Below are 12890 nucleotides of genomic sequence, written 5' to 3'. Positions count from 1 at the left end.
AAAAAAGTGACAGGCCAGAAATATTAGGATGCATCACAGCAAAAGAACATCAGAGATGTAGTGTGTGTGTGTGTGTGTGTGTGTGTGTGTGTGTGTGTGTATATACCTTCACGCATATAAAGAAAAACAACCAAATTAGAAAAGAGAGACTCGTTAAAAGAAAGGTTCTGTACAGTGGTGGGAGTTGAAAATCAATGCATAAACTCCATGGTTATGTGCAAATCTCAGCAAAAGTTAATGCAGTGTGCCTAAAACAGAAAAATGAACTAATTGTAAAAATCTGAAACAAGGTAAATGACAACTGTAATATATTAGGCAGCATATAGAATTAAGTATTTGGTGTAATGCATGATTTATGCATTAAGAAAATTACCTGCCAGAATAAGAAATTCTTCTTTATTTATCTCTGGTAAGACCAAACTAGTGCAGGCCTTGGTTCACAATGTCTGAGAAAAACTATGTTTGAAATAAGAACTAGCTTTTCACAAGAAGGGATTTGATTGAATGGTCTAATCAATAATGACAAACAAAGTGAGAGTCACAGCAAATTTAAAAGGAAAAGATACTCGATCAGAAATGAAGACATTTGAAAGACTATGAAGAAATATTTTCTCATTAGACTGGGGACTGAGTGAGAGTGGGTTGGTAAAGACTTGTACCACATTAAACAACTGATCATCAGGAAGAGGAGTTACACAATTCAGGAAGCATTAATCATACAGCACAGACGGAAACGCTAAATGCCAAAAGAAGAGCCCAACGTCTATACATTTAAAGCTTTCAGTAGTTGCAGAGAGGGTGGAGTAAGCCATAAAATGCTTATCTTTTTAAAGATAGTATATTTCAGAATTTCAAAGTAGGCAGCACTTTCAATTTCGTCAACTAAGCTTTTTAAGAGACATGATTACACACTTTAGATATTGCTTCATTATACATTTTAACCCCTCAAAAAAGTTTATCTCTTCATATTAGTGATACACAGCAGATGAAATAGGAAATAGATATACCATACATGCTAAAACAAAGTAAAAGCAACAAGTAATACATATGTAAGCATTTAATTATTTTGCTTTAAAATGACAGCTGCAAAATAAATGAAACATAATGTTTGTGTAAGCCTTTTTAATTCATTTTGTTTTTAAAAAGCAACTCCAAAGGGTAAGATTATTATTTATTTTTATGTCTTACGAAGTAAATTTATACTTCTGTTTTTGCAAGATTTTTTAATCTGCTTGATATTACGGTTAGCAGTGATATTTTTCTCCAACAGCTCACAGTTCATCAATGTGCACATCTGAATTAATCTGTCCTGGTTTAGAAACTGTACAAACTGTTTCTTGGCTGTTTTATGAGCTGGCTTTCTACACTACACGTATGGTGATTTGTTAAGCTATTTTATCTTTTGTAGACTTTTATTTTGCCAAATGTTTTTTTTTAACCATGTTTCTATAATTGCCACGTTTTACCATGTGATCATATCCACTTAAATCATTAAAAAGCATAGTATCATAACATTTTATTAGAAGGACTTTATGTATTGCTGACATATTCCAAACAAATGTTGGCCTGCTTGCTTTAGCTTACTTCAAGAAAGTTATCTCATGGAGCCTTAAATCATATTGAATATTGCATATTTATGGCAGATGTTGATTTTGTCTGGTTGAAATTATTGATAGCAATGTTGGCACAAGTATCTAAAGTATAGCTAGAGGTACATGTGTTGTAACATACAGGGTGGCTGGAGGTACACATGTTACATGCAGGGTGGTAGGAGGGCTAGAGGTACAAATGTTAAATGCAGGATGTTAGGGGGCTTGGAAGTACATGTGTTACATACAGAATGGTGGTGGGATGGAGGTATGTGTGTTACATGCAGGGTGGTGGGGGATGGAGGTACATGTGTTACATGTAGGGTGGTGGAGGGATGGAGGTACGTGTGTTACATGCAGAGTGGTGTGGGGATGGAGGTACGTGTGTTACATGCAGAGTGGTGTGGGGATGGAGGTACGTGTATTACATGCAGGGTGGTGGGGGGATGGAGGCACGTGTGTTACATGCAGAGTGCTGTGGGGATGGAGGTACGTGCATTACATGCAGGGTGGTTGGGGGACTGCAGTTACACATGTTGTTACATGCAGGGTGGTTGGGGGACTGGAGTTACACGTTGTTACATGCAGGGTGGTGGGGGGACTGGAGGTACATGTGTTATATGCATGGTGGTGGTGGGGCTGGAAGTGCACATGTTACATGCAGGGTGATGGGGAGTTGGAGGTGCACGTGTTGTTATAGGCATGGTAGTAATGCATAGAATGACACAGTGATGTAAAGTGTCAGTTCCTCACATGCCACTTCACATGGTCTGGTGGCATTATGTAGGTAGTGTAGATATGAGATACCCAGTGTGCTATAGGAATCTCTAATGCACAGGACATAGTCTCCAACCTCTTCCTTGGAAATGCCTTCATATGCCCACCCCTTCTTTCTTCTGATGGTCAGAATGAGACTGAAGTACTCCTGAACTAGCCTTCCTACCTTACACCTTGCCACTAAAAATGTAAGTCTTGCAGTAGTAGGGCTTATGAGGTCTTAAGTAAGCTACTATCTTGAAAAAAAAAAATGGCAGTCACCCTATAGTCATGGCTTCATTTTACTGAAGTTAAAAGAAAGTATGCAATCACTCCTGTTTTGCTAAAATTGTGTTACAAACTCTTTATGACATTGAAAACCTTCTGAGTAGGGCAAATATAAATAATCTATTCACCCATGCAAGATAAAAATGTACTCGTGTACATCTACAATTCCCAAGATAAATATAAACCTACTTTGACATCATAACAGCTCAACAATGCAGTAATATGTAGTTGCAGTGGTGCTCCCATTGTCAGAAAGGTTTAGCAAAATGGGCTCCGTAAATCCCATGTTAGTTAAACTAACCTATGAAAATCATGCTTCTGTGAATATCTCACTTTTACAAATACATCCAGGTACTGGCTTATTAATGGTGGCTATATATATATATATATATATATATATATAGACTAGATACTATCATGTCAGCTTTTCTCCAGTTGAAATCCGACTGCCCAGTGCAGGTGATGAATTTCTTTTTTTTTATTCCATCAGTACCTTGTTGCAAACCTCTTTCAGATTCTTTAAAACTGTTCAGAAGGAAGCTTATTAGCTTTGTGAAGTGCACAGTGTGAAGCAATGGCTGTGCTCTGATGCAACCACAATTGTGTGTCACATTCTTTTATTACACATTCATGACCACAGTGCTTAGCTTGCTGTGGTAGCCCTTTCAGGAAATAAGTACCAGTGGTCTGATGACTTCAGCTTTTAAGAAGCAGTGGATAAAAAAGAACATTGACTGTAACCTTTTCTTTTCAGCATTGGCTACTCTGCTAGATTAGACTAGATTATATCCTTAGGAGATTCCTGAATATGCACAGATACAGTTTGTTTAGCAATGTATGTTATTTACAGCCTGTTAATCTATACAATACTTCATTTCTAGTCAAACATCATTATTTCCATGTACGTCCAAATAACAGTAGATTTGCTACTCTTACTGGACACTAAAACACCTTAATTGCAGACTGTGAAAACCTCAGTTTTAAACACAGAGATAGCAGAGAATTTGTTCATTTTTAGCAGTAACAGTGATAGTTCAAGTCATCATGATGAAGTTCTTCAGAAAAAGAGTTTGTGATGCATCTCTCCTATGTTGTAAACTATTTTCTTTGGGGTGCTTCTAGTATACAAACACAACACATCTACTCACTCTTAAAAAGAATTCCAGCTCCTGCTAACAACAGACAAGTACCTAAGTATTTCTTTATCATCTATTTTAACAGTTTGCAAGGACACTGTTGATTGCAAAAGGTATTTTTGTCCCTTATAGATTGTGCACTTCTCGTATTATTATTATTCCTGTCTCCAGCTCCAGCCTTTTTTTTTAAAACAATAGTCTGCATACCCTCCCTGTGTTTGTGTGGGTTACCTCTGGGTGTTCCGGTTTCCTCCCACATTCCAAAGTCATGCAGTAGGTGGATTGGGCACACTAAATTGTCCATGGGTGTATGTGTCCATGTGAGTCTGCGGTGTGGAAGAACTATTGCGACAGAGCTAGCCACCCAGCAGTGTAAACCCTGCCTCTATATTAATGTCACTGTTGAAGTGACACAGTGTGACCCCATGTGGAAAAATGGGAAAAAGGGCATATGGATGGATGGAGCTGCTAGGAAGGTCAATGTCTGAGAGATTAGTTAGTGGCTTATTTAGGTGAATGAGTGAAACAAAATACAGTGGGATTTTTACCTTCCTAGCAGCTGTTACCATAATAAAATTATCAGCTAAAATGTTTATGCTAGCATTTTATGTATATTAATATTAGAAAATTGCATCCATTTTGCCAGGTTCAGCTTCATTTTATTCATCTGGTACAGCCAGTTGGCAGTGCATCAAGCCATTCACCAGTAGGATTAATCAGCGCCATATCTATAATGACCTATACAGCAATGATTCTGGTATCTTATGCTCATCACAAGTATTTAATTTGACTTGAAAATGAATAATGTGGTCACTGTAAGGTAGGCCTGCATCTCTTTTTTTGGTATTGGCCATGCTGCAAACCATGTCTTCCTCTTGCCATCATGTACTGTTAGATTGTTTTTTTTTTCGCCCAACTCACCCATTCCAGAAGCAACGGTAATCTTTGTAAGCCGGGCCTCATCAGTAATATCTGCTACTTTTGGGACATCATTTGTGCAACCCTACCAAACCTATGACTAAAAGCTTGTAAGTAAATCAATATTTAATTTCTTCTTTGCTGAGACAACTTGCAGGGTTTAGGCTAGTGGTCAGTCAGTACCATAAATCACAATGACAAATTATTCGCCATAATCCTTTTTGAATGTTTAATTTAAAAAAAAGTAAACCTGATAATAAAATATTAATCCTGTGAACCATGTGGCCATAAAATAAGCTACATTTTACAGCTTGGGGGAGGGTGATGGAGACCAATAAATGAATTGTGCACATAAGTGGTGATATTAAACATCAGTGGTGGTTTAAGTATCTGAAACTTTCGAGTTACATTTTTTACACAGATGTCTGTGGTGGCTGAAAAAAGCATCTTGAATGTGTTTCGATACATTAGATATAACTACACTGTAATCTATTAGAAATCTGAAATGTTAGACAGCTAAGAACAGTGCAAGCAAAAATTCTGCTTTTAGGAGGGTTGCAAAGACACTTTATTTCTGTGACTCTTTTTGACAGAGTTAGATGTATTTCTGTCCTGACACACATTTTCCTTATTCAGCATTATGAAAGTACAAGCATTAGCCTTCAGTTACCTGTACTGCAAAGCACATTTCTCCCATGATGTAAATAAAAAAACTGCAGACTTACCATTCTTAATACAACAGCTTGAGCCAAGGACTGATACTTTTCAGTTAATTAATCCAACTTTGATTCTTTTTTCAACGATACACTGCGGAGACTTCACTCGCATTCATGTTTCCTTTCTCAGACTGAGAAAGCAGAACATTTTGTAAATAAGCTTAAGTTCCTGCTTTTGAATACTTCCTCATCTGGAGCTATTGAGTGGTCAATGGCCTGCATGCTAGAGGTAAAAGAAATGGGATGTTAATGGTTTCTGACTGCAGCCAGAGAAGGGAAACGCAGACACCTTTATAAAGTTAGTAAAGGCTTCTGCATCAGACTGCAGCTGTTATCTATGACCGTCTCTTTGCTACTCAGTTAGCAGGAAGAATAAAAGATAAATGTGCACTTAAACTGGTTTCCTATTGGCCTACTGGACTCAAGTCAGATGTTTCATTCCAAAGCTACCCACCAACACAAGTGACATTGTAAGCTGAAAGAAAAAAAAACTCAGGAGACACTCCCAACAATGTCACTGGTATTAGTGGGCAGCTGTGGAAGAGAACAGAAAAAGAGTATTTCTAAGCAGAGAATGCATCTCCCCAGTTCAGCACTTTCCAGATGCTCTAAGGTTATTTGGCCACTATTATCAAATATTGCCAGTATGTTTGCCTCTCTTAAACTATCCTCAATTTTTTTTACATGTGGCTCAATTTAGCCAGCAAACAACTGACCATTTATGTAATATAGTAAGCTGATTTTGTTTTATGAGGATCGTTTCTTTTATCAACCTATGTTTCATACCAAAATCCTTAACTAAATCAATGACATTTAGAAATTCTGTATGTGCATCAAAGTGAATCACGTAGTCGTTATATAATTAAGGCAAAACAGTTTGTGTGAAATGTTGGATTGGACTCTTCATTCCCCTACAAATAGAAGACAAAATGAAATTCTTAAAAAGAAATAACATTCATTTGCTCATAAATATACTAATACACCTATGTTAAGGTTAGCATCCGACAATGCACTCCGATTTTCAGAATGACCCTTGTAAACTAAATTACAAGAATAAGATATGCAAAAATAAAACATAACTGCAACACCATTTGTGTGTGTGTATACATATTCACATGGAGGCAAGCCCCCCTACACCCTCCATGTAAGGGGCAAGTACCCTATATCCCCTAGGCTTAAATATACTAACTCCAAGACTGCACCACCTCTGAGAAGAGAGAAACCCTCATATTAAAGGAACTCTGTGCAAGATTGTGCAGAGTGTAGTTCAGAATATTTGCCCTTTTGCCACTGTAAGACGATCTGAGAGTTGGTATATATAATTAGCGGAGGAGGTGTGGAGGCACAGACCCCCACTTGGGGAATGCAGGGAGCAAAAAAATAAGTTTTGTCTTGGCTTTCGATCTTTCAGGGTCAATCATTAGGCTGCCTAGACAGATAGATATCTCGATATATGGTTGCAGCTGCTATAACTGTATTACATTTTAATGAATCACAATTGAATGAAAAAATGACAGAAGCTTATTTGACTGAAAGTAATGCTAAGTGAATCATAACTGACTGAAAATTTTGAGAAGAGAGGTTTTGATTCACTGTTGTTGTGTCTTTCGGCTTTTCCTGTTTAGGGGTCGCCACAGCGGAACTCCGGTCAGCTAATGATCGGCAGAAGATTTTTACGTGCCGAGTTGCCAGCCCTGATGCACAACCTTCAACGAAGGTATGCCCATTCACGCATGTCGCCACACAGAAGATGCTCTAGTTGAGAATCAAACAGGACAACGTCGTACTGTGAGGTGACAACACTACCGCAGCACCACCACCGCAGATTTTTTTCTGTTTTCTCATCTGTTGAGTGACAATGGAGTTGGTATATTTCAATAAAGGGGTGAGACTTGACCCAAAATAAACAGTAATTATAAAAATACCAAACAGAAACAAAATATAGACTTTAATTATTTTCTTAGTTATATTATTGTGCAATCATTAATCAATTAAAAACACTGGGTTTACACACCCAGGGCAGTTGCCCCGCTCACTGTACACATTCTACACTATTACCAGGATCCACCAAATTATGCATGAACTCAAGTTATTACCCCACAGGTACCAGTGTGAAAACAAGATGCAAAAAAACATGTTTATTTCATCATGGTTTGGTGTTTCCTCCATTGTAACACCACTCTGGGACTATTCACAGGTTTTCAAATATTTTTATGCATAATTTCTGAGTCTGACCACATGGGGCCTGTCATCTTGAAGTGATCCTGGTTGTTTAGTCTGCCTCTAGGTATCCCACAATGCAATGCTTATCTGTAAAAGAAAAATATCACACAGGCCTCTTTCTTCTTAAAGTTCCTGTAACTGCATTGATTTTACATGCATACACTGCTGTCTTTCAGTCAGTTAATTTTAAGTAACATTTTATGCCATTCAGTGAGTACTTAAAATACAAATAGTGTAAATGCCACAGAACAGACTTTCAAAGTGCTTTTTGCTGCTTTTTAGAATAGCTAAATTGCAGTCTGTTGTGAAATCTGAATTGCACTACTTCGACTCATCTCACACCCCCCTTCATACCTTACTTCCCTTGCTGTCAAAGTGCTAAGGCTAATTTGAGCTGTTACCTGCTGTGATTGACAGTTCACAACAGGAGATTTGACTTTATGTAGTGTTTCCTTGTTCTAGCCTTTACTTTCTGTATGGGTAGTGGAAGGACCCGGGAGCTGTGACATCCCAGCATGGGTGGGTTTTTAGGACGGTGATGGTAATGTCAGTTTGGGGAAGGAATTGACCAGAAAACTACCTGTATTCATTGGCCTTGATTACATCAATGAATTGGAGACTGCAGCAAGCTTTTCCAGGGTAGGATAAACGTTTTTTGAAAGTCAAAACACCACAGTACAGTAAGATACTGCTCTAGTGAAGAGGAACAGGCTGTTTAAAATATTTTAAATGCTGCATTGTTGTTTATTCATAGCAGGGACTTGTAAATAGGGAGAAAAAGACAGAGAAGTTGAGCATTTAATAATAGAATCCCATTGTTGTCCTTTAAGACAAAAGGTTGCAAAGTTTGCAATGTTTTGCAACATATTTCTCAGTGTGCCCCAGTTTATGATGCACTTGCCTCATTACAAAATATGTTAACATAGAAATATCACCATTATGTTTTTTTCCATAAATGATTAGCAACTGAACTGTCAAAGATATTATTGTGACGGTCTTTTAAATGCTCAAGTATCCTCATCTTCACCGGTCTTGTTGTTTTACCAATATAAAATAATTTACATGAACAAAAGAGAGCATAAATTACCTGACTTGCATGTGTAAATAACCATGTAGAACAAAGTAGTCTTTTGGAAAGAATCAAACTGTATCCCTGGCTACCATATTACAGAACTTACAATTCCCACAAGATTTGTTTCCAAAAGATTTAACATATCCTATCTGTCTATATAAATGTATATCCGATGTGTCAAACCTAGTATGTGCTAATTTTCTTTTTAAACTAGGTCACACTTTATAAGAAACCAAGTAAAAAAATTGGTAAGGCCTGCCTGAGTCATGAATCTGCTAATAAAATATACTAATATTTTATATAGTCAGAAAAAATTGTTGGAAACCCATGTATAAGTAATAAAAAAAATAGAGATTGCCCTTGTTCAAAGAGCATTTCATATAAGGCTCCTGTGAACATCTATTACCACTGTCCACCTTTAAAGTCATGAAAAAATTCAAAATATCTTCATTTTTATACCAATACACATTGAATTGCTTAAAATTGAGTAATACTTCTGTAAAAAAATAGTTGAAAAGTGTTACACATTCTTACTGCCCTTATAAATGCACTCATAATAAGTTCAAAGTGTGTGACGATTGACAGCTATATCCAAATACTATAGAACTGTTAGAAATCTCCTTAAGATATACTGATGTTTCCAACATATTGTTTATTATTCTCACCTTCATGTCCAGAAAATTAATTGTATGCCTTCTAACTGTTACATTAAAATGTATACCCATATCACTGGAATTAATATATATGTGCCAAAAATAAACACCTGAGCAGCATCACCTTGTACTACAAAAAATAAATCATCTATAAAATGTACATAAAATCTTACATATCATAAATAATACTCAGAAGGACATACACATTTCTGTTCAAAATAAATCATAAAAATGTTGGCATATGTAGTAGCAAGACTAATCTTCATAGTTGTTCCTTGTTCCATCAAATGAGAAATAATTATGTGTTAAACAAAATTCCACTAACATTACAACACAAGTCTTTTCTGGTTCAACTGACAGAAAATATGTTACTGCAGATAGCCCATGTTCATTACATATACTAGTATATAACAATTGTACATCCATCGTCACCAAAAAGACTATCTTTACTCATGTCCAATTTGGTTAATTTATTTAAGAATTTATATGAGTGTATAACGTAGGACTCACCCTTGGTGACTAAAGGCTTTAAGTATTTGTCCAACAATTTATACAAATTATCTAACAAAGTGCTTGAAAGTGAAATAATGGGGCACATGAGATGATTTGTCACTGATTTATGCAACTTTGGTAACCTATAAAATAATGGAATTCCAGTAAAATCTTGTACCGATACTTGATATTGTTGGAAGATAAAACCCCCAAATTCAAATACCTCTTAATTAAGCCATGTTGGAAGAATGCATTGTTGCATTTCAATAGTATGCATCCTTGTTTTGTATTCTCTAATATTGTTAAAAGTCAGTGCATAAGAATTATGAGCAAAGTCAATTTGCAAGAATGATCTAGACATGATCTAGACATGCATGAACAACTGGATTTTATGGAGAAATTGCTCCTAGAAAGAGGATATAATAGCATCATGGTAGACAGAATTAAGGGTTCCATTTTAGGTACATTGAATAGTGATGTAACCAGGATAGGTATGAATTCTTTTGGTCCTAAAAAATTTCTTGATGGTAACAGAATTGCATTTACAACTAGATATACCAATGATAACAAAAGAATAGTTGATATTATTAAGAGGAATTGGCATGTGTTAACAGTAGACCCCAATATATTAAATATTGTAGGGGAATTACCTATGTTTAGATATAGAAATAGTAAGAATTTAAAGAGGTTACTATGTATAGAACATACTCGTATGGAACAGGATATGACTTTTGGAAAACAGATGCAGTCAGGTACCTTTCCATGCAATAAATGTAGGATGTGTAACTATATTACAGATGAGCAATATTTTGCCCATCCTGTATTAGATTATACATTTATACCTAGGTTTTATGCAACCTGTGAAGATATGAATTTGATCTGTTTAGCGACCTGTATGAAATGCACATCCTTTTATGTAGGAATGACATCAAGGAAACTAAAAGACAAGATATATAATCATGTATATGACATCAGGAAGATGAATCAGCAGAATGCACTAGCTAAACATATTGCAATTCATACGGATCATTGCTTTAAATTTAGGGTTTTACAGCTAGTTACTAATAATAGGAGGGGAGGAGACAAAATGAATTATCTAGAGTCAGTAGAGTTATGCTGGATTTTTAAATTACAAGCACATATGGATCCTAGTCTTAACCAGTTTGTTAGTATCAAACCCATACTTGCTGCTCATTGGTAGCTAGTTAGTTAATAAAATAAAAAGTTAGTGATTTTTATGAGATTATTATTACATATATAGAATGAATATTTATCATGAAATTTACATTATATGAATTATTTATCTATGGGATATATTTTCAACAGTTATATACATTTAGATATTTTGATATTGAATAGATGATACTATGATAATTAAATTATTTGAGAACAGTATAGATTATTTTGTATTTATATTGTAGTAGGAAATATTAATGAAAGGAAAGATTGTGTTATTTATTTATTTTTTAATATTTATCATTGATTAATTGTTTCATGTATATATATATATATATATCTTTTCGTATTTTTATATTTTATACATTCTATATATGCCTAAAGACTTTGCTCATAATAGATGTATGAACAATGATATTAGATGCATTTTCAGAACAACTATGCTGGCTCTATTATAGTGAATTTAATATACACTGAAATGGAATAGAGAGAAACACATAATATACTATAATGGGTTAATTTTTTTTAATTGTAAAAGTTACCATGGCCGCTGCTGAATCAGGTAAACACTACTATCCCAGATAACAGAATAGATAATTAAACAAAAACGTGATGGGATATAGACGAAGCAAGTATTAACAAGAACTTCCAATAAACTCAAAGTCAGTTCCAACTAATTTATTCCAAACAGATATCCATTGATAAGCGCTTTCGCTATACAAGCTTCCTCAGATCTAAACAAATTGGATTAACATAAACTGAGGTATATATACATAATTTAAATCAATTAATTTATCAAGTCTTAAAGAAAAATACCAAATTTTACCTGATAAAGACTTTTTAAAATGTATAAAAACTATTGATTGTATATAGAAAATACATGAAAAATACTTAAAAAGCATGCAAATGCATAGATGTCTATATAAATGTGAAAACATATAAAAAGAGAAGGAAAAAATGTATATACACGTATATGTGTGCATATGCATAACTATCTAACATTCCTACGCTGTCTCAGTTTCAGTTTTATAGAAGCTCTTTCATTAAGCCCTAACCCCCTGTCAACTCTTAAAAGAATAATCCATTCACTTTCTTTACTCTCAGTATATGTCCTAATATCACCACCTCTCCTATTCGGAATAATAATCTCCAGAACCTTAAATAAAAACTTATGAGTATTTCCACATAGGGTTGTATGTTTTGCTAATGCATTGTGAGGTGAACCTTTCTTGATGTGATATATGTGTTCTCTGACCCTGTCTCTAAGTGGGCGATTTGTCTTGCCCACATAAAAGGACGAACAAGACTGACACACCGCTAAGTATACAACATTGGGAGTCTTACAATCAGCATCAACATTGGTGTTGAAAACAGTCTGTAGGTTAGAATGAAAAAAACTGGTACTAATATCCATGTATGAACAAAAATTACAACGCCCACATGGTTTAGTATAGCCATGGGTTATAGAATTCCTCTCAAATTTTGGATGACAAAGCATCCTTTTTAAATTGTTCTTATTCCTATACAGGAAATGAGGTTCATTTCCAACTATCTGCCTTAAATCTTTGTCTACTTGTAGAATGTCCCACTGTTTAGCAATGATCTCCTTAACTTCAGAATGATCTGAGACAAACAAGGTTGAGAACTTGACATAACTTTTGACCCTTTTTTCTTTTTTAGTTTCAGTAGAGCTGATGGGTCCAAAGTATGGTGTTGCCACTGTAGAACGCAGTTGGTGAACATCCTCTATGTGCAGGTTAACCTCATTGATCTTATACCCTCTATATGTTAACCTCTCTCTCAGGTCATCTAATTCAGCTGCAAAGCCACTATCCATGGGGTTTAACCTAGAGGCTCTAATCGCTTGACCC

At 35.4% G+C, this 12890-nt stretch overlaps 1 protein-coding gene across 1 annotated transcript in view; it reads right to left on the bottom strand.

Moving 5' to 3' along the window:
• MYO1F (myosin IF) overlaps positions 1-5819 on the bottom strand; it is a 1136901-nt gene extending 1131082 nt beyond the window's left edge. Inside the window, exon 1 of the mRNA XM_044053742.1 lies at positions 5413-5819. Coding sequence (XP_043909677.1) covers positions 5413-5415 — 3 coding nt within the window. The 5' untranslated portion in view covers positions 5416-5819. The remainder of the gene's footprint in view (positions 1-5412) is intronic.
• Positions 5820-12890: the final 7071 nt, after the last annotated feature.

Source organism: Protopterus annectens, chromosome 13.part0, assembly GCF_019279795.1.
Source record: "Protopterus annectens isolate FY-2018-M chromosome 13.part0, PAN1.0, whole genome shotgun sequence".
NCBI lineage: Eukaryota > Metazoa > Chordata > Ceratodontiformes > Protopteridae > Protopterus > Protopterus annectens.
Note: the sequence above shows the minus strand (reverse complement) of the source record. Positions and strands in the feature narration are given on the sequence as shown.